The sequence below is a fragment of the Lagopus leucura genome, unplaced genomic scaffold (assembly GCF_019238085.1).
Source record: "Lagopus leucura isolate 7727_CA_CO unplaced genomic scaffold, USGS_WTPT01 Super-Scaffold_73, whole genome shotgun sequence".
Classification (NCBI taxonomy): domain Eukaryota; kingdom Metazoa; phylum Chordata; class Aves; order Galliformes; family Phasianidae; genus Lagopus; species Lagopus leucura.
The window spans coordinates 13,385,720-13,407,956 of NW_024962252.1; the positions used below are offsets into that span (position 1 = coordinate 13,385,720).

A 22,237-nucleotide genomic window follows, 5' to 3' on the forward strand; every position below is an offset into this window, starting at 1 on the left:
GTAGATTCTTCTATAAATCTTTGAGCTCTACTACCCAATTACTTTAGTTCTCTTTAATTGCTGAGGTAGAGGGAAACAATTGTTAGAGTATGATGAAGAAAATAGCTGCACTTTTGGTGATAGCAAGGGAATCTGATTGTCTCCTGTATTTGACCTGATAGCTACAATCAGCAACACTTTCTCCTTTGGGAGAAGACTCTATAAAGCCAGGTAGAAGAAGGATCAAAAGAAGTTTAGTAGTGTTAGGCTGGCTTTTCTGGTCTGTATTTGGAATCATTATTACCAATTTTCTTAGAGTCGATTTTAAAATAATACTCATATAATGAAGCCAGATTGACTACATGCAGCTGCATTTTTCCAGACTACAGGATAATGCACACATACTGGTTGGTTTAGGTCAATTAAGTTCTGATATTTTATATTTTAGTCAACAGTTTCACTAATCAGAGTCTGTGAGAAAATGTCAGTAATCATTTTGTGAACTTAATTCTGCCACAGTGCTGTTGTGTGGATAGCAGTGATGTACTTTGAACCTGAAAAGCCCTGTGCAGAGCTGTTTGTTACGTACATACTAGTGCTATGACATCATACACTTCAAAGCAATGGAAATTAATTTTGCATCACCCCAAGGGCTCCTTGCTTCCCCCCACTTTAACCCCTGGAGCTTCTTGCAATTCCTGCAGTGTCTCTCTGGGATTTCTGTCCTGTCCCTTGTCGTGTCCTGGGAGAAATACTGTGCCTCATTTACACCATACAAGTCAAGGTGCTCTTCCTTCCTGTAAGGTATGGGGATGGTGTCATTCTATGCTTTCTTGCTTTCCACATTTCTCCTTTTTCACATATGTTTTCTGTGCAGAAGTCTGTTTTGACCCTGCTTCAGCATGTCTCTGGTCACAGCCTTCTCCAGTGATTGGTACTTTTTCTCCATATCTAATACTAGACCAGGCTGCCCAGGGCCCCATCCAACCTGGCCTGGAGTATTCTGTATCTCAATTCTTTCACCTCCATCCTCAATTCTTCCACCTCCATCATATCAAAGACACCTTTTTCACTCATGGCAGCATTACTGTATACACCTTCCCTATACACCCTTATTTATCTCAGAAATAAATCTTTTGTGATGTTAAATTGCCAATCTACTAATCTCTGTTTGAAAGATGGATGGAGCTGAAGTACGAGAATTGTTCTACTGAAAGATATAATTGGGTACCATCAAATATTTGTTCCACCTGCAGTTATCTGCGTCAGCGCTCAAAACTCCAAATGCACTAAATAAATGGCATCACTCCATATGCTCCTTACTTCTCCCTTTGGGTTTTCTGACTTTGCTCCAAATTAGTATGTTCTGGTCACTGATGCTGTTTTAGGAATAGAATTTGCATGTCCATTTTTATCTAACACAGGAGTTATAAAAAACATCTTATCCTTGGACATTATTCATCATGTGGTTCCACTGAATTAGTTTGGGCTGTCAAATCATTTTCCATTTTTTAGCATTAGACATCTGCTTCAGATCACCTACCTTTAGATATTTATGATGTAGTTTTCTGCACTGGAACCTGTCATCTGCAGCTTTCCTTGTAGTCAGCAGAGATAAATATGTATTTGAAGGATGGCACTCATCCGACATTTTTGAGATGAATATATATACTTCAGACTGAGATGAATCATGCTGGTTTATCACATTCCAAAATAAATAGCCCATGCTATTCCTGAAATCATATCTGTTTTTTGGTTGGAAAAGTCTGACTTACATTGTCTGAAACTACAATGTGGCAGTTTTACTTTGGACTGATAACCTCCTTGATTTCTTTTAGGTCTACTGGTATAAGCACTGCCATGTGTGCCTATCATAAAGAGCACTCAGGATACTGAGTAGACAGGCATTTCTTTTTCAGGCTTGTGTCAGGTGCTTAAGTGTCAGAAAGAGACAGGAATTCAAATAGAGCCCATGACTGTGTTTGTTTGATAGCCCAAGTCTATCTTGGGCTATCAAACAAACCTTGGGCATTCTGGTGCTTGGCTTTATGCCCTCAGAACTGCCTGCTCCTCTCCTTGAGCGCACAGAGAGATTGGCTGCAGACGACCTTGTTGTGATAGCCCTGATAGAGCTGATTATCTATTTTTGAGGAAATGCTACCCCTCAAACTTCAATATTTCAAGTAAGAAGCCTGAGGTGTTAGATGGAAATTTGTAGATAGGTAGTGCTGCGGTGCAAATGCATCAAGTCATTGTAACAGAAAATACAAGCCTTCTTCAAAAGCTGGAGGTTAAAGTTAGGTAATCACCCAATCTCTCCATTTTAATGTAAGTTCTGTATAAAGTATTGTGTTACACAGGTTAGAAATCTCTTGAGATCAGAATAGCAGGGTAAGGTGCTTCAGATTTTCTTCCTTGCACTTGACAGGTTAGTCAGTCTTCTCAATTTCTGAACATGTTTCTTTTCAAGGTTAGAATAAAGCCAAGAGAAATGTCACAAGGTAATGAGGATACAGAACTGGTTACTGCAGTCCTTGGACAGACAAACCTCCAGCAAAAACATTTCATGTATGCATTTGTAATATCTAAGATATACTTAACTGATTAATTTACTTGCATTCATTACATTCAATATTTATATTAGCTATAGGCTAGGCTGCGAAGGTATTTTTTCTTAATACACTGAAGTAGAATCATAGAATCATAGAATCACTAAGGTTGGAAAAGACCTAAAAGATCACCCAGTCCAACCGTTCACCTATTCCCAATAGCTCCCACTAAACCATGTCCCTCAACACAACATCCAGCCTTTCCTTGAACACCCCCAGGCTCGGTGACTCCACCACCTCCCTGGGCAGCCCATTCCAGTGCCTGACCACCCTTTCTGAAAAGTAATACTTCCTCATGTCCAGCCTGAATCTCCCCTGCCGTAGCTTGAAACCATTCCCCCTGGTCCTATCACTAATGACACGAGAGAAGAGGCCGACCCCCAGCTCACTACAACCTCCCTTCAGGAAGTTATAGAGAGCAATAAGGTCTCCCCTGAGCCTCCTCTTCTCCAGGCTGAACATTCCCAGCTCCTTCAGCCTCTCCTCATATGGCCTGTGTTCCAGACCCCTCACCAGCTTTGTTGCCCTCTTTTGAACACGTTCCAGGGCCTCAATATCTTTCTTGCAGTGAGGGGCCCAAAACTGGACACAGTACTCGAGGTGTAGTACTAATTAATTCGAGGTGAAGTACTAATTAATCTGCATGGTGCAGCTGTATGGTTTTCTATACCACATCTTTTCCAGAACTAGATTAGGTATTCCTTTTCACGTTGTGTTTTGTTTGTTACACCATCCAAATGAGCTGCTTCTACTCCAGTGAAAATGGCAAAAATGTTTCAGATGGGTAAGCAGCTTACGAAGAGGCTTAGAAGCTTAAAGCAATTTAAACTAATTTCGAAATAAAAAGAAGTATTTTGCAGAAAAATAAATCAAAAAAAGCAAAAAATAAGGCACCAATTAGTATTTCCAGGTATTAATTTTCTGCTCCTGAAGCTTTCTTTCAGTGCATAACAGATTAAAAGATTTATGCAAAAAATAATTTCTGCAAAAATGCACTTGTTTTGAATGTCAGAGATTTCCAATACTTTTCCATTGATTCCCTTTAGCAAAGAACAGTGTTCCAGGAACTCAGAGATGCGCAACCTGGATTTTTTATTGTTTAAAGGTTTTTGACCCTTTTATCATAGCACATTCATATTCAGTCTAATTCATTTCAAACAATATTTTTGGTCATTGCACCTCGCTTTTTCCCCTTGATGCTGACTGACACAAGGAAGAAGCTTGAATGCTTTAAAAACTGTGACCAGGCTCTGAAGACAGGGAAACTAACATCTGCTTGGAATATGAGAGCAGCTGTTTTAGCATCAGAAAGTACAGAAGAATAACCAGGAAAAAAAAAAAAAAAAAGAAAAAGAAAAAAGCAGAAAAGTACAAAGGATACCAGAGAGAGAGAGCTGCAGTAGATAGGAAAGGATGCAGGAGTCCTTGTGTCTGTCAAGGTTAAATGTTGACTTATATCAGTGCAGTAGGTTCTGGAAATAAGAACTTTTAAAGAGACTTTCAGGATTGTTGAATTACCAGATTCTCCCTGATTTACCAGTCTAGGTCCCACATAGTCTTTATGTGCTGGCCAAATATCCACTGAAGACAGTAAAAGATTCCATTTAGCTTTGAAAGAAGCTAAAAAAGGAAGACATTGCTGTACCCACCTGTATTGTCTTTCTGATTCCATTCATCTGTCCGCATGGGGTTATATTTGCTTGTTCTTCTGGTTCTCATCAGTAATTTGCTTCTGACATTGGCACTTTCTCTAAGAGACTAGATATTAGTACTCTCAATTACTTTGATATTTTTAGAGTATTACTGGATTAGCTATTTTTTTAATACAAAATTTTATGATCTTAACTTTCTCTTTAAACATTTCAGGAGGGAAAAAGAAAAAAACAAACAACATGGATATCATGGTGTTTCAAGTTTTTCAAGTGTTTCAGCTGAGCTGTGGGCATTGACCATAGGCACATTTCTAGCCCCCTCCAAATGCTTCAAAAGCATGTTAACTTAATTGAATTTCAAGCTAGCACATTTTTCTTTGTATTTCTGGCAGGCTAAGAGCTAGCACATGGTCAATTACACTCTGGTCTGCTATCATACAGTAATTCGATCAGCCATAGCTCAACTGTTTCATTGAGCCCTGAAACAGACCTTCCAAAAATCTTGAATGAATAGTGCAAAGCAAGGGTACCTTGACAAATATGTCTATAATAAGACAAAATTTCCGAAAATTTTGTGATAGCTTATAAGAAAAAGTAGTGGTGCCTTTGACATTGAACAGGTTCCCGAGCAGAACCCAAATTTAGAAGATACACATGTAAAGTAATTTGGAACTTTATTCAGTATCAGCTTCTTCATCACTGACATCGATGACTCATCTATGACATTGATGCTCAAGTGCACCTTCAGCAAGATTTGCGGTGACAACAAACTGAATGGTGCAGTTGACACATTAGAAAGAAGGGATGCCACCCAGAGAGGTCAACAGACTTGAAAGGTGAGCCCATGTGAACCTAATGAGGTTCAACATAGCAAAATGCAAGGTTTTGCACTTGGGCTGGAGAAATCACCAATATGTATACAGACTGGGAGAAGAACTGCTTGAGAGCAGCCCTGCAGAGAAGGACCTGGGGGATGAAAAACATATCACGAGCCAGCAGTGTGTGGTTGCAGCTCAAAAAGCAAACAGTATCCGGGGCTCCATCAGAAGAGGGGTGGTCAGCAGGGACAGGCAGGTGATTGTACCCCTCTACTTTGTTCTCTTGAGACCCTATCTGGAGTACTGCGTCCAAGCCTGGAGCCCCCAGTACAGGAAAGATGTAGAGTTGCTGATGAGGGTCCAGAGGAAGGTCACAAAGATGATCAGGGTGCTGGAGCACCTCTCCTACAAAGACAGGCTGAGGGAGCTGGACTTGTTCAGCCTGGAGAAAAGAAGGCTGCAAGGAGACCTCATTGCAGTCTTACAGTATTTAAAAGGGGATTATAAGCAGGAGGGAAATCAACTTTTTACAAGGGTAGACAATGACAGGACAAAGGGGGAATGGTTTTAAGCTCAAAGAGGGAAGGTTTAGATGATTGGATGCCAGGGAAAGTTCTTTACAGAGAGAGTGGTGAGGTGCTGGAACAGGCTGCCTGGAGAGGTTGTGGGTGCTCCATCCTTGGAGGTGTTCAAGACTAGGTTGGATGGGGCCCTGGGCAGCCTGGTCTATACCAGATCTGGAGGTCGGTGGCCCTGCCTGTGGCAGGGGGTTGGAACTTATGATCCTTGGGGACCCTTCCAACCCAAACCATTCTATGATATTCTCCCTGGCAGATTAAAATGGGAAAATTACTTTTAGAAAATGCCCCTTTTTTATTTCAGTTTTTAATTACTTTGATTATGCTTATGAAATACCTATAGCAGTTTTTGGCTGCTGTGTTTAAAAAATAAATAAATAAATAAATAAAAGAAAGCACCAGAAATTGCCTGAGGCATATACAATGACATAATTACATGTCTATAGAAGCAACATACAGAAAAATGTATTTTTTCTATAGTTAATTACACTGAGCTTGAATGATAGGAAGCCATGAAGAATCAAAAAGGTGCTGTTACATTGCCTACTGCAGGCCAGCAAATCAGGCTATCTCATATTATATATATATAAGGATATATCAGGATGAAAATGTTGAAGCTTTCTGAGCTGTGTCATATGGTGTACGAGGCCAAAAGAAATCACCAAGAACTGGCAGTTCTGTTCCACGGAACATGTTTAAATGAGATCCTTCTTGTTGGCTCTTTTTTTTCTTTTGCATTCTTTCTTTTTTTGTTATTCTCTTCAGGCTTTTTGGTGGTTTTTTTGTTTGTTTGTTTGTTTTGTTTTGAAATGCATTGGCAATTCATAGTGCAGGAGTTACCTTCTTTCAAAGATGTTCGAGATATTAATTAAAAGTCTTTGGGAGGCCTTTTGCTGTTGTGTCTCAGATTGATGGAGAAGTTTCCTTCCACCTCCCTTTGACTCATACAACTGTGAAATGAAAACTAGCAAATCCATGGCCCTTTTGGAAAACATTGCTTCTGTTCCACTTCCCTTTCCTGCAAAAAGAGAACAGTGAGAAGAGTGCCTTCTGTGTCTCATGAGATTGTAAGAACTAATGCAGTAATTTCTATCAAGTGCTTTGGAACCCCTTTACAAGAAGCACAGTCTAAGTTCAACATGTGAACCGCTATTATTCCCTTGATAATGTTTGGTAATATGTTGGGTTAAGTACCATTAATTACAATGCTACTTATGTGGCTTAATCTCAATACACTGTTATAATTTACTGCTTTGTCTATATATAGCTGAACTTTTAATTGGATAATCAAAATTATTTTATTTCCTTCTTGTAACTTCATTTATGAGGGAAATTATAAGCTAAAGAGTACAACAGATTGAGTAATGAACAGTAATAAATTTTTATTTTACTTTGAAAAGCCCAAAAAAAAATTAAAAATAAAAGGTTATAAAAACAAAATAGAAGCAGAAAAGGATATATACACACAAGTATCAATTTCATGCCATGATAAAAACTAGAGGTAACTTTAGGACGCAAGACCATCTTTGATTTTAGTGCAGCAGCGCTGCAACCAAGATGAATATTTTATTGTCTATTAGTTTAATTCTACATTAATTTTAAAACATGATGTGGAGCTCTATTGAAGTTAAGATGTAATAAAATTAACTAAGCATCTACTACTATAGGAAATTTAGAGCATTGGGTTATAAGATTGCTGATGCTAAAGACTTGCAACAAGTTGCTTTCTCTATTGAAGGTATTACAACATTTATTAATTGGAAAAAGGCAGATATTAATTGGTTTCAGGACAATATGCAGGTATTGAGTTTTCACCAGCAGTGGGAATATGATTTTGACATAGATGCCTCTCAAAGTGCTCTGCTTACTGTGACATCTCTAGGAGGCTGACGTTCAGTGTCAGGTTATGTTGCTATATGTAATAAGTGCGTATTGTCTGGCTTCCATTTTGGACCAGGCCTTCAATTTCTTTGTATCAGGCACTTGTGCAAGTTGACTTAGAATTTTTAGAGCATATTTGCAGAAAGACTGTGCTGAATGGGTTGTAAGCATAAACACTTATGTATCTGTCTGATCCTGTGAAGAACTGTCATGAATCCTATATCTTTATCTGATTTTGAATTATTGTTTAAATAAGCTGAAATTGAAGAAGGCAACTGATTTTTTTGTTTGTTTGTAGCATTTGACAGCTGCAAGAAATTGCATGAAAGAAAAAAATATCAAAGGCTTGAGTATCAAAATCTTCACTTACAAGCTACTTTTATTGAGTAATCATGCTTGTTTAATAACCACAGCTTAAAGCACATGACCCATAGGAACAAATAATTGTGTATAATAACCTGTAGCTTCTACCTAAAAATATTCTATCTATCTAGAATTACGTAGAATTACGTAGAATTACGTTCTATCTGGAATTACGTAGAGTTTTAGAATAAATATTTAGTAATTTGGACATCAGAGGAAAAAATGGCCTAATAGAGAAGATAGTATGTATACGGAAGTAATGGTAACAGATCTGGACCAGTGATAACAGATGTTCCAATAGTATGAAATGCTTATTCGTAAAACATTTAATGATACAAAAATTAAGCTTGATTTCAGCATGTTCATATTCTTCTTCTTTGCGCTTTTTCTTTGTGTTTATGAACAGTGAAATTGAGATCCTGAAGATGAGATTCATTTAAGAAAATGAAATTGAGTGTAATAAGAAAATGACTTTATCTTTAGATTGAGATATCCAACTGAGAAACCCCAGAAATAGAAACGAGACCCGTGTAGTTTAAATGACTAGCCACAAAGCGTGACATATGAATTCCAAATATCAAATAATAAACCGAATACTTGAATGTATCTGTTAAATGTATTTGAGAAAATTTGCATAATGAATAACTTCATAAAATTGTAGAGCTGCTGGCAGACAATTTTGCAAACAGGAAGGAAGCTGCATTTACCTCATAAATTGCTTGCAGTGAATAATGTTAATGTTTTAAAGTGGTGAATGAAATTTCCTGAACAATGGAACTTTCCATCCAGTTTATAGAGAAAAATAGTTTAGTTTTTCAGTATGCTTGGATTTTTCAGGTTAATCCTTTAATCAGACAGATAACATGGGTTCTCTGTGTTTTCCTGACAGACCAGCAGTACTCATGGTCGCCTTCTCACCACTTCAATGAAGAAAGATATTCTCCTGCTTCGAGGAATATGAAAGGATTATCTGGCAGTCGCAACCAACCACAGTTATGTTCAGCTCATACTTGTGGCTTAGCATCCCCTGAAGATTGTGAACACACCCACGACCATATTCACCATGGGCAGGAACCAAGGCAATCGTATCTTCTCAGCCCCACGGAGAGTTGCCCGATGGACCACCATCGTTGCTCGCCACGCAGCTCCATTCATTCTGAATGCATGATGATGCCCATGGTAATGGGCGATCACATGTCAAGTAGCACTTTCCCCAGAATGCACTACAGCTCACATTACGACACAAGAGACGACTGCGCCATGTCTCACGGTAACCCTAAGATTAACCGCATTCCTGCAAACCTTTTGGACCAGTTTGAAAAACAACTTCCTCTTCACCGGGATGGGTTTCACACTTTACAGTACCAGAGGACCTCAACAGCTGCAGAACAACGCAGTGAGAGCCCAGGAAGAATACGCCATCTCGTTCATTCAGTCCAGAAACTTTTTACTAAATCTCATTCTCTGGAAGGATCATCCAAGGGCAATGTCAATGGAACAAAGGGAGACAGTCGAGGGGACGATCATCATCATGGGCACCATTCCAAGCATAGCAAAAGGAGTAAAAGTAAGGAGCGAAAACCAGAAACCAAGCATAAATCTGGAATGAGCAGTTGGTGGAGCTCTGATGACAATTTGGACAGTGATAGCACTTATCGAACCCCTAGTGTGGTAAATAGGCACCATGCAGATCATATATCCCATTGCTACCCTGAGGCGCTCCAGGGACATTTTGGGGATCTGTCATTGAAGACTTCCAAAAGTAACAATGACGTGAAATGTTCAGCTTGTGAAGGGCTAGCAATGACCCCTGATAGTAAATATATGAAAAGGAGTTCTTGGTCCACACTTACAGTAAGTCAGGCTAAAGAAGCTTATCGCAAATCATCACTGAACTTAGATAAGCCTCTGGTTCATCAGGAAATCAAACCTTCCTTGAGGCCATGCCATTACCTTCAGGTAAGCAGATTTTCTTAACATTTGTAATGGGAAAAGCAACACAGATGATGCATAGTTGTGAAAATGCAGAAGTCATGTGTCTCTCTGATGATCATCTGTGTCTCACTTAATGCAAATGTTCCATTACAGTGAGAAAACTCTTGCTTTATTCTTTTTCTGTAGGGAATACACTAAATAAATAAATACAGGAGATGTGATATAAATTAGTTTAAGATCAGGAAATTTGTTGCAATCTTCAGAGTTCGTGCTGCACATCCCAATTAAAATCCATAGCTCAGACTGAAAAAGAGGCAGTTCTCCCAGCAGTCTGGAGCTAGAAATAATGTGTCAAGTACAACTGTAAATGAGTGATTTTAAAAGCAGGTGGTGTGGAATCCTATTTTTGTGTTAATTTATTCCTTTCGCCAGGTTGTTTAAGTAACAAGAGAATACATTTACTGGCATACTCAATTGCTTTGTCTTGATGATGATTACTCACAAAGTTCCTTTTAGTGACTGGGTCAATCAAAATCATATTGAGCTGAGCTTCTTTTGAAATCATACCATAAGCTATGCTTGTTAATAATTACAGGAATACCTTGAGAAGATAGGTATTTCAGTCCTAGTACTCAAACTATTTGTGATGTTCCCCACTCTTGTTTTCTCTAGCAGCTCTCACTTTCTCCTAGATTTAAACTCTTAATGTGTTGCTTGCTGCCATTTGCTGCCTCAGAATCATGCAGATGTAACCATTTATGATGCTGCACAGTGATCTGAATCCTGAATTGATAAGGGTTTAAAAAATAGTTCCAAAATATTTCTTTTTGTACATTTACACCACTTACATGGTGTAGGTACAGCAAAGTGCCATGAAAGTATGATTAGCACCTCAGGGCATACAGAGAACTGCAGTGGGAGCTGTGCAGAAAGAGGAAGCAGCTGGGGGGGAACTTCTTTAGCTGTCATTGCCACTGGAAAAAACACATTATACAAATATTCCCCTTGGTAGATTTACCAAGTACAGCCTGCAAAGCCAAAGTTGTTCCGAGTATCTTCTTTTTAATTTCTTTTTAATGAACTTTCGCCAGAATTTAACTGGTTCTCACATTAACACGGGCAAATCTTCACTCCAGATTTATGTATTTAGAGATCTCCAGTTCCTATGGGCTCTGCAAAAGCCAACAGACACAGACTGCTGCCTACTTCTGTGTGGAACTCTCTTCCCTCTGAGCAATAGGGGACCAATCTTACTGAGTCACACTTGAAGGGACAGATCTTTTCAAACACGTATGCAGCCATCCAGGATCAATCTTCCTACTTAAAGAGGGAAAGTTTGTCATCGAAGAGAAAGGAAAATAAATAAGTTGCAACCCTCATAACATTTCAATGCAAATTGATTCCCATTAAGGCTGACAGCTGTAATATTGTTTCATATCCAAGTCCAGTTCTCATGCATGTAAAATGACCTGCCCTGCCCTGGAAGTTTTAAACCAGTTCAATGAGCCAGAACTGGAAGTGTATCTTGTACAGAGACCTCCACTTCTGTCTGTGTTATAAAACCAAGGATGTGGATCTTACATTATGAAGAAATGTAGATTTTGCTGGCTTTTTCCTTAGTGTGATATCCTTATACTTCCACTCATAGAACTCTACATCTTCTGCATCTTTGTTGGGTTTCTTGATTTCCTTTTCATCATGTTTCAAGTCAAACAATTATGTGATTTTATGTTTCCTTGTTTGTTTGGTTGGTTTTTTTATTATTTCACTCTTACAACACAATTTCTCCTTGCAGAAGCCACTATTTTTTACGCGAACCCTGCCCTTATTTCCATCCTTTATCAGCATCCTCAAGTGAATGTGAAACACAGAGCCCAAACATTAACTTCATTACTACTAAGCTTTGGGTCAAGCCCAGTGGCAGGCCTAGGGAACAGGAAAATATTTTTTTACTTTTTTTTTTTTTTTTCCAGAAGTCTTTGTTTTATGCTTTTGGTGAATCAGGGATAACTGCTAGAAAGAAGTTTCATCCAGCAATTAGAAAGGTTCATCAACTGATAGGTCCATCCAATTTAAAATCTGGGAGATATGAATTTAGATTTTTGCTATACCAGAGACTTCCTCTGTGATCTTTGGCTTTAAGCTTCTTTTAAAATGGGATACTAACCATTCTGTAATTCACAGAGATGCTATAGTGTCAATCTGTCTAGACTTAAAGGCTCAGTTACTACAATAAACAATTTATAGCTGTGTCCAAAGCAATAATACAAGGAATTATATGTCATGAATTTTCACTGTGAAATTTTCAATTAAAATATATGCTTGTAGAATCTGCATTCAGTGCGTTGATATCTTTCAGATTGATTGGCTTGCTTATTTACTAGCCAAAGGTCAGCAAACAAATGAAGGGACCCCATTCTGTCAGTGTCCTAGCTAAATGCAAGGGCTTGAAACTTCTCTGTTAAAGGATGCTGCACTGTCACAATGTAATCATTAAGACCAGGGATATAAATCCCATTATTAGCTCTGCCGTGAACTTTCTCTCTGACCCAGGAAATGTAATTTGTTAATCAGCACAGATTTCAATGAATCTGTCTGCAAAACCAGGGAAGGATATTTAACTTTTCTTACAGCAGTGAAAGAAGCATCAGTAAATAATGACTGGATGAAAACAATCACCAGGTTGAGAAATTGAGAAAGGTAGAGAAAGGTCTCAGGATCCCTAGCCAGAAGAGTTTCCTACAGCGCTCCACAATATCTGGAAATGAGAATGTTCTAGGGATTATGAAGTTAATTGTGCAGCAGTGGTTTCCCTGAGGTACATAAGTGTGCAGTTAAGCATGAAGCCCCCAGGTATTTGTTAGATCCTTGTGTTTATAGAATTACAGCACATGTCATTAAAAGATGTTTCTCCTTAGTGATGCCAACTGGATCTGAGTCATTTTTCTATCCAGTGGTCTTAGTTTTTCTTTCAATATCATCAATGAAATATTACTACTTGTGTTTTACACTGGAGAATTTTGGCAAACATTGTTTTTAGCTAGAAGTGCACAGCATTTTCTTAGACCTGTACTTGAAACCACCTTCTGTCTGTCTTGCTCTGAGCTTCCATTTTCTCTTCCATAGTAATTACTGAGTTGTAATTTCCTTAAAACCAAACCTTCAAAGGATTAACAAGGGAAATTGCTTTCTAAGAAACGAGCTTCTATCGTATTCACAGATGATTAAAAACAGGAGAAAAGAGGTGATAAAAGCATCTGTGTATTATATGCTTGAGTCATGTCCTAGACCAGAAAGGAGGCATTTCTTTAACCTGTTAAAGTTCCAAGCTAGCCTTTGGCTCTCTCGTAGGGCTTCTCACATTCCTGCTCTCCCACACACCTTGTAGCTGGAGGGTTCCTGCTCAGGCAGTGTCCAAGTCAGGGGTGGTTCATATGATCATATATATGGTCATACTGTTCTCCATGCCACCTAGACCATTTACCTTATTTCAGCATGGCTGGAATTGCCCTAAAATGGCCAGTTTCAGAGAACAAAATTAGTAGGCATAAAGCTGTATGAAGCTGATTGTTGTTGTGATCTAAAACTTCATTACCAGACCAGATTTGTATCACTCCTGATACCATGAAGACTGGAGAAGGGAGCAGGGATGAGTGGGAGTACCTTTGAGCTCCAGCTAGCTGTTAAACCACCTTAGCTGTAACGTGAACCCGGACCAGCTAGCTAGCACAGCAGTCAGTTCAAGAGCAGAGAGCAGTCATTTTGTAACTGAATACTGATAGCATTTATTAAAATCTTGTGAATGATTAGCAAGTTTTACTTATAGGCCTTCAATTTCAGTTTCTAATGCAGACAAACTGAGCTACAAATGCATTTTTTGTGCACCAAACGTTTTTGTCATCTCTCTCCGTAGGCAGAATAATCCATGGAGATCACACACATATTTTAAGTGTACTTTTGTGTAGCTTTAACTGTAGTGGCTGTTACTGCTCTCCATATCATTTTAATTTTAATGTAAAATATGTAAAGAAAAAAGATAGATGAATTTTGAGAGTTCTTTTATCTTCATTGGTTGGTTTTGCTAATTAGGTTCAACGCATACATAGTGCAATGATGGATTAATTTTAACTTGACATGAGTGAGAAGCAAAGATTTTCAACAGGAAGAAAAAAAAAGTGTATGAACTAGATAGCTGTACAAAACTTATGAATACAGAAGTGTGCCTCATAGTTTCCAGGGCTGAAATACCTGTGAGTGTTAGTTAAAGAAAACTGATTCCTACAGTAAAGCCAAAACACAGCCAAAAGCATAGCAGTTACCATCTCTGAAGTTCTGGAGCACGGTGCTGCCTGTTCCTGATTAATATTCCTCCCTCAGCCATTCAGCAGCCTGTGAAGCAGCAAGCAATCAAGGTAAACATACCACAAGGTACAGTGAATGAGTCAGCAGTGAAAAAGAAAATAGCATGTTGTTCTAAAAATGGCTTCAGCCCACTCCTGTCTTCCTACTGCATTTAAGAACGAGCGTCATCCATTACAGCACTGGCACTGCTAAGCTTGTGGGTAATAATGTCAGCTGTGTACTCCACAGAATGAAAGAGAAACTCAAGAGTTGGTCTCTTAAAAAAGAAAAAGGAAAAAAAAAAAAACACAGCAGTTTCAACAAGGCTCCTTGCTGGTTTAAACTATACTTGTATGGAGAAGAGTTTTGAGGACAAGCCAATGGAGTAATAGGCATTAAGCTCTCAGTTGCATTTTTCCACGAACTCATCTGTGGACACGGCATAGTCCCACAAACTCAATTGCTGCCCTGGAAAGGCACGTGCTGCACTGCATTCCTCCCCTGGTGTGCGAGGATGGGTTTGAACCCAAAGACATTTCTCAGCACTTCATTTTTGAAATGCTGAGAAATGAGACTGTGTCTGTTGGCCCAACATAACACCCATATATGAGCTACAAAAATGACATCCAGTACTCCACCAGCCAAAGCTAGCAGACTTTTGGTACTACTGTCTGAGCCAGTATCACCCACACTGCCTTCACTACGATTTATGACCAAATTAACTGGGCTGTTTCCACAGCAGAAAAGGCTTGTGTGGATTGCAAGGCAGTCTGCATCCTCAGCCAGCATGGACATGTGCTGAGCTGTTTGCCTATCTACAGCCCAGTACAGTCCCACAGGGACATCTCATCTAACACAGTGCCTTCCCAAAGCAGGAATGGAGTGGGCTGCATTGCCCTCTCCCTAAGCAGGCAAAAAAAACAACCAATATCATTCTATCAATGATGCTGTAAAGCTCTGACTAAGCCATTGTCTTAGACTACTGATGTCTTAAATTACCTTAGTAATCAGTGATATAACAGTGCACTTGCCTTCATGTCTGCGTACTAGGAAGCTCATACTGACTTCAATGGATTGCTGAAGCTTCTTTTTTCTGAACAGGAATAGAAAGATCTCAGAGTTAGTATTTGTTAGCAGCCAAAACAAAGCCCTTCTACTGCAGAAGCATCAAGGCTGGGAGCAGAAAAGGGAGGCCGTGATCCCACTGCCCTTTAATCAGGCAGAATTGTCCTCCTTTAAAATGTTAGTACCATGTGCTGCCAAATTGTTTTTTGACATTAACCTCAGCAAAGCTGAAGGCTGACCTCTGCAGTTGTTACCCAAAGGTGTCGCTGGAGAAATTTCCAGTCAGAAGTTAATATTTTATACACCTGGGCCAGTCACATCTGTCAAATGAGAGTGCAAGCTTGGGGCCATGCTGACTGCATGCCCTCCTGTGCTACTGGCAGCTGCCTTGGGCACACCTGGCTCCTCTGCTGGACAGCCAGCATGAGTTTTCTTGCAAGAAGGTAATGGCACAAAAATAGTGAAGCATTCATAAATATTATTTTGATATTTTTTTTTTCCACCTGGTGCTGTACTTATAGCTGTGTTGGTTTTTTTTTCAAGTGCAGTTGCATGTGTTTAAATGGCTGAAGGTTCATGTGGACAACGTCCCTGCTAGGAGAAGTGATCTTTTTGAAAGTATGCAGATAACTAAGCATCACCTAGTAGCTAGACAGAATGAAGTCACTCATTTCACTCTGTGCTCTAAATAATTGCAGTCATTTGGAGTTAACTGTACAAAACACTTCTTAGTTATAATGAGAAAAATGTATGAAAGGCATGTTTTATATAGTCTTTAAAATTATTTATGTTTTAAAGACATTTAAAGATGCTTTTTTTCCACTAGTTCTATTATAACCAATAGGAAAAAAAATAAAAACTATAATTTTCTGTTTAGATTTTAAAAATGCACTGTTTAATACAGATTTATAGGTCAGGCCTGAGGATGCTGCCTTTTAGGTTCTTCCTGCATGTCTAGCTCTATAGTTACTCTGCAACGTCTGCAGTCTGATTTTGGAGATGCCATGTGTTTTAAGTATGTGGGGAGCACCTCTCTTTTCCTTTATGGACCTTTTTTTTTCTCACTCTGTACTTCACTGACAATGAGTGATGTATGGATTTTGCCCACAGGTAATGATAATGCTCTGAACATGAGACAGCAGTATACCCAGGTGGCCAAGAGGGCCAATGGCATCCTGGCTTGCATCAGGAGCAGGGCAGTGATTGTCCCCCTGTACTCAGCTCTGATGAGGCTGCACCTCGAGTACTGTGTCCAGTTTTGGGCCCCTCACTGCAAGAAAGACATTGAGGCCCTGGAATGGGTTCAAAGAAGGGCAACAAAGCTGGTAAGGGGTCTAGAGCACAGGGCTTATGAGGAGCAGCTGAAGGAGCTGGGAATGTTCAGTCTGAGAAGAGGAGGCTCAGGGGAGACCTTATTGCTCTCTGTAACTACCTGAAGGGAGGCTGTAGTGAACTGGGGGTCAGCTTGTTCTCTCGTGCAACTGGTGATAGGACTAGAGGGAATGGCTTCAAGCTGCACCAGGGGAGATTTAGGCTGGAAGTTAGGAAATACTACTTCTGTGAAAGAGTGGTCAGGCACTGGAATGGGCTGCTCAGGGAGGTGGTGGAGTCACCAATCCTGGAGGTGTTCAAGGAATGTTTAGACATTGTGTTGAGGGATATGGTTTAGTGAGAACTATTGGTGATAGGTGGATGGTTGGACTGGATGATCTTGTAGGTCTTTTCCTACTTCTTTTCTGTTTCTGTGATTCTGTGATAAGGTAACAAATCAACTCTGAATTTTGTATCTACAGTGGTAAAGCCAAAGACATTTGCAGCAGGATCTGTAGGTGATTTTTACTGGTAGGTCATGCAGTATAGAGATACTGCATTGAGTGGACTGATTATACTTTCTTCTTCTGACTGGGGCTGGAAAAGGACACAGTAGGAACATGAACATCACACAGTGGTCGTCTTGTCTCCCACACCTTCATTGGTCATAAAAAATTATGCAAATATCAATGTTTGTGTCACCAACTCTAATGCATAAGTTTCCAAGGTAGCAGAAAATCAGACCTCTCTTTTCTCAGAGCCCCTTAGGTGCAGTGTATGTACTGTATGGCTCCACTTGTACATCCTTCCAGGCCTCTTCTGCATTAAGCAGTAGCTAAAAGGTAGCTTCCCAATGGGGGACTTCTGTTTCTCTCACTTCTACCTCACATTCATAGAGAAGATACAGCAGGAATCGTACAAATTAGGCATTACCATACATATAAGTTTTGCATTTGCACACGTTTCTTACATGCATATCCATGTTGTTTGGACTTCTCAGTCCAGATAAAAGGAAAAGGCAGAATTTACCCAGGATAGAAGAAATGTCCATGCGCAGTCCTGCATCTCTCAGGGGAGCTTAGCTTCCAGTCAGTTTTTCCTCAGCTCTGCTTAATGTCTGACAAAATTGAAACAACAAAATAGAAGACCTTTTAATACTTCTTCCTGGCGCCTGTGATCTTTAAAGCACATGGAGAACAAATAATATGCCAGTCCATAATTCTACCATGCTGTAGTTTTGTATATTACTCAGCTGAAATGCTGTATCATTCTTTTACCTCCCAAATACTCACAACTGTTATTTACAATTTACTTTATTAATTGTCATAAATTCAACTCTGAGTGTTTTCCTTTTCTGTAATTTTTCTTCACTGTACTGTGCAGATAGCTGGCTCCATCTACTCTGCGGATATATTTCAATTAACTCAGTCTACTTTTCCCAAAAGCATCTATCAGCAAAATTTGTAGTTAGTTTCAGTTGCTGTGGTTCTATGGACCTTCTCTACTGCCTTGTTTGTAGGTGTATTCCTGACTCCCTTTCATCTGCAATGAATGATGAGCTGCAGTTCAGTGTAGGTCTTTCAGCAATGTGATGCTTAGTTTTATTGACTTGAGCAGAATTTGCATTGTAGTTCAATTAATTAAATTCAAGGAGAAAGGTGTAAACGAAAAGGCGGCAATGAGCTGGCCCAACAAGACAAGGAGAAAAAAAAACACCCTTGGGGTTGAGACTATGGTAAATTAACTGGCAGAAATGCTGCATTTTTTTTTCAGAAGCATGAGAAGTTCCAAGTTTCTGTCTTTGGTGCTTCTGTGGCTTGTGCATTATTGAAACACTTGCTCCCTTAGATTGCATCCATACTAACAAAATCACCATCAGCAACTCTGCTGATGACACCAAGTTATGTAGTGCAGTCCACACCCCAGAGGGATGGGATGCCATCCAGAGGTGGTGAGGCATTGGAGTAGGTTGCCCAGGGAGGTGGTGGATGCCCCATCTCTGGCGACACTCAAGGTCAGGCTAGATGGGGCTGTAAGCAACCTGCTGTAACTATAGGTACTCTGAGCACCCTGATCTAGCTGTAGGTATCCCTGTTCACTGAAGGAGGCTTGGACCAGATGACCTTTAAAGCTTCCAACAATCTAACTACTATACTGAATAGTATTCGGAAAAGTTTCTTGGCACTACACCCTGATTCTTTATGCTGTTTTGTTATTTGGCCTCTCAGGCACTGTTTTGATCTCAGCCAGCTAGAATTTCCCTAAACGGCTCCTGGGTACAGATCAGGACATACTGCAGATCAGAGACTGTTCTCAGAAGACATGCTGCTTTGGAGACACAGATTGCAAAGCAGTATGGATGTGGGGTGCTGCAGGCTGGTTTGGCCTCCACATAAGACAGTGAATCTTCACCATAAAGCAGTCATCATGCCATTTTTACCCTCTCTAGTACTGATGACTGTGCAGCACCTCACTAGTTCAGATAAAAAATTAATTATTCTTGTTAGGGTTATTTTCCAACCAACACTCTAAATCACTTTACAACTACTGGGTTTGCTAGAAAAGCTGAATATTGGTTAAGGAAAACCTGTCCAGTCTACACTGATGGTAGTATATTTTTCATCAGCTTAGGCTGACCATGAGGCAGCATCCTGAGTCAATTACAAAAGGAAATACATAGTTGAGCAGAACCTAACGTGCTTGGTTGAATTCATACTGTTTTTATGTTTTGGATTAACAGGCTGTCCCTGTGTTCTCATTTAAGCACAACCAAAGCTCTCCCTTCGGTTCAAGCTTATGTTGTATTTATGATATCAGTGAGCTCCAGGCTTAGCAAGGAAAAGTCAGAGTGAGGACAAACTCACTGCTGACATCTGACTGCACCTTGGTTCACTGTGCCAGCATGGTGCATATCCAGAAGATCCCAGAAGGGACCAGCAATGTATCATGAAATTTGTGGAGCATAATATTTGCAGCTAGCTGAATGGCAAGTCTGCTTTGTACAAGCACAGTATGTCATGAGGTGGGCATTTGCCACACATTGCTCTGAACAATATAAACAAAGCCAGTCTGTCCTCACAAGCATGAGCATGAGCAGTACACAGATTAACCTCATGAGGTTAAGTGCCAGGTGTTGCACCTGGGTTGAGGCAACAGTATGCATACAAGCTGGGGGATGAAAGGATTGAGTGCAGCCCTTCCAAAAAAGGCCTGGGGGTTCTGGTGAATGACAAGCTGGATGTGAGCCAACAGCGTGCCGTCACAACCCAGAAAGCCAACTGTAGCCTGGGCTGCACATAAAGAAGCATGGCCAGCAGGGCAAGGAAGGTTATCCTGCACCTCTATTCTGTGCTGATGAGGCCTCATATGGAGAACTGCATCCAGATTTGGAGCCCTCAGTCCAGAGGGGGGGCCACAAAACTGATCCAAGGGATGGAACTCCTCTCCTGTGAGGACAGGCTGAAAGAGCTGAGGCTGTTCGGCCTGGAGAAGACTCCCAGGTGTCCTGATAGCAGCCTTTCAGTATCTAAATGGGAACTTTGAGAAGTAAGGGGATGGGCTCTTCATGAGGGTCTGTTGTGATAGAACAAGGGGAAATGATTTCAAGCTTAAAGATGGTAGAATTAGGTTGGACATAAAGGAAACGTCTTTTACAGTGAGGGTGGTGAGGCACTGGAACAGGTTGCCCAGTGATGTGGTTGATGCTCCATCCCTGGAGACTTTCAAGGTGAAGCTGGATCAAGCCCTGGGAACCTATCTAGATGTGGTGTCCCTGTTAATTGCAGGGGAGTTGGACTTGATGACCTTTGAAGGTCGTTTCCAACACTAAGGATTCAATGATTTAACCATCCTTGGGTTACAAATTGCAGCATTGCTGCTGGAAAACCAATCAGGAAACCTATTGCTGGTTCACTTTGTTTGTTTGTTTGTTATAAGTATTATTTTAATGAAAGGAACTCTGTTTTCTAGAAAGTAAAAAAGTGGTGAGCAAACAATCCCGATTACACTGGATGTAGATTTTCTCATCAAGGAGAGGAACTTTGAGTGGGATTGCCTGTGAAAAACTAAAATCAGGCAGTAAAGAACACTGGCACTGTTGTTTCTATTTGAAAACTTTCCAGCTGGAATATTATATTTATGTTTTGTGATGTGCATGAGTGTTGTGAGTCCATCGATTCCCAGATTCCTGATTTCAAGTTTTGTTGTTTGCAAGCCATTGTAAAGCCTACATTGTTTAGAATCTATGTGATGTTCTTCATCCTCCTGTCATACTATGGTTATTCATATCAAAGTACAGGGAGAATTGCAGGTAAAACAAAAACAGCTTGCATTCTCAGATTAGGTCCTGCCTTGATCCTGATGTTGATTGACTTTGTGGAGAACGCTGAAAGAACTCTCTGTACTTTTGAGTTGTCAAGACATTCAGGGAATAGGGGGTGGCATGTGAAAATTAAAGCTAATTAAGAGGATTGGCATTGCTAGTGGTGAGGAGGAGTCCCTGACATATTTTGTAGAGATTTTTGAATGGCTTCATTGTATAGTTCATACTCATTGAAAAATGAATCAGCACATTTTAAAAAACAAAATGCAGGAAACGTAGATTAAAATGTGTTCTGAGAATGGTGTTGAGACGCAAGCATAAGGTTAGCTACTGAGAAAACAAAGCTTTATTTTTAGATAATGTGCTCAACACCCTGTAAAAACCAGTAGTGTTTAGCATCCACAGCCAGTAGAATGTCATTAATTTCAGAAGAAAATTCTAGTAATTAGTCACTGTTCCTTCTTCTGTTAAGTTTTTAAAAACATAGAGCCAACTCCCAACTCTCATTATAATACCAAGAAAATTCCTACCATGCTAAGAACATTTCAATCTGCCTTGCAAGATTTTCATCTGTTTCACCTATTTACAGCTGTGCACAGAGATTGTTCTTCTAAGGCTTCTCAAAGAAGACTTCACTTGAGAAAAAAATCTACCTACATTTCAGATATTGTCCTTTTTTTTTTTTTTTTTTTGGTCATCTTGACCAGACAGAGAAAGCATAAAATTACAATTACGTATCAATTACGTACTGTTTCCTATCTTACCCTTCTTTCTATCATCTGTAGTCTAATTTCATGCACAGACAGCTTCTAGTAAAATGTGAAATATATATTACTGAAATAAGATTTAGGTCAAAATGAATATTTCAGTGCATTTTACATCTGCATACTAATTAAATTTCACAGGACTCCTCTGAGGTAGGTAATTCTCATTTTAACCTTTCAGTATGAGAAATAAGAAGAAGTGATAGTCAGCTTCCTCAGCTGAAGCCATATATTTAGAAGTGTTTCATTTTAGATAATAAAATGGTATGCCATATTTTAAGCAGATCAGCAATTCAGTGGTGGAACACCTTTAAAACTCTTGGCACTGGGACCAAATGCCACAGAAGTGCGTGTAACAACAGGGGTAGATCTATTTTGACAGGCCAGTGGCAGTTGCTGGTTTGACTTCTTTAGCTAAATCCTAAACTAAGATCATTGAATTAACAGTAGTCAGATTCCAGAAGAATGAATGATTCATTGATTCTTCCAGTTTTGACATCAGTGTTTTTTAAATGCAAGGTTGAGTATTCTGACTGCCAACACTAGTACCTGAATGGGAGCCTAGATTTCCCATCTATAGTTAGATATAAGGAAACATTTTTCTACCATAAGCATGATTA

General features: G+C 39.7%; 1 protein-coding gene across 1 annotated transcript in view; it reads left to right on the forward strand.

The window, feature by feature from the left end:
• The first annotated feature begins 8,822 nt into the window (after positions 1 to 8,822).
• DLGAP2 (DLG associated protein 2) overlaps positions 8,823 to 22,237 on the forward strand; it is an 85,828-nt gene continuing 72,413 nt past the window's right edge. The window contains exon 1 of the mRNA XM_042888188.1: positions 8,823 to 9,839. Within this exon, the coding sequence (XP_042744122.1) occupies positions 8,838 to 9,839 (1,002 nt within the window). The 5' untranslated portion in view covers positions 8,823 to 8,837. The remainder of the gene's footprint in view (positions 9,840 to 22,237) is intronic.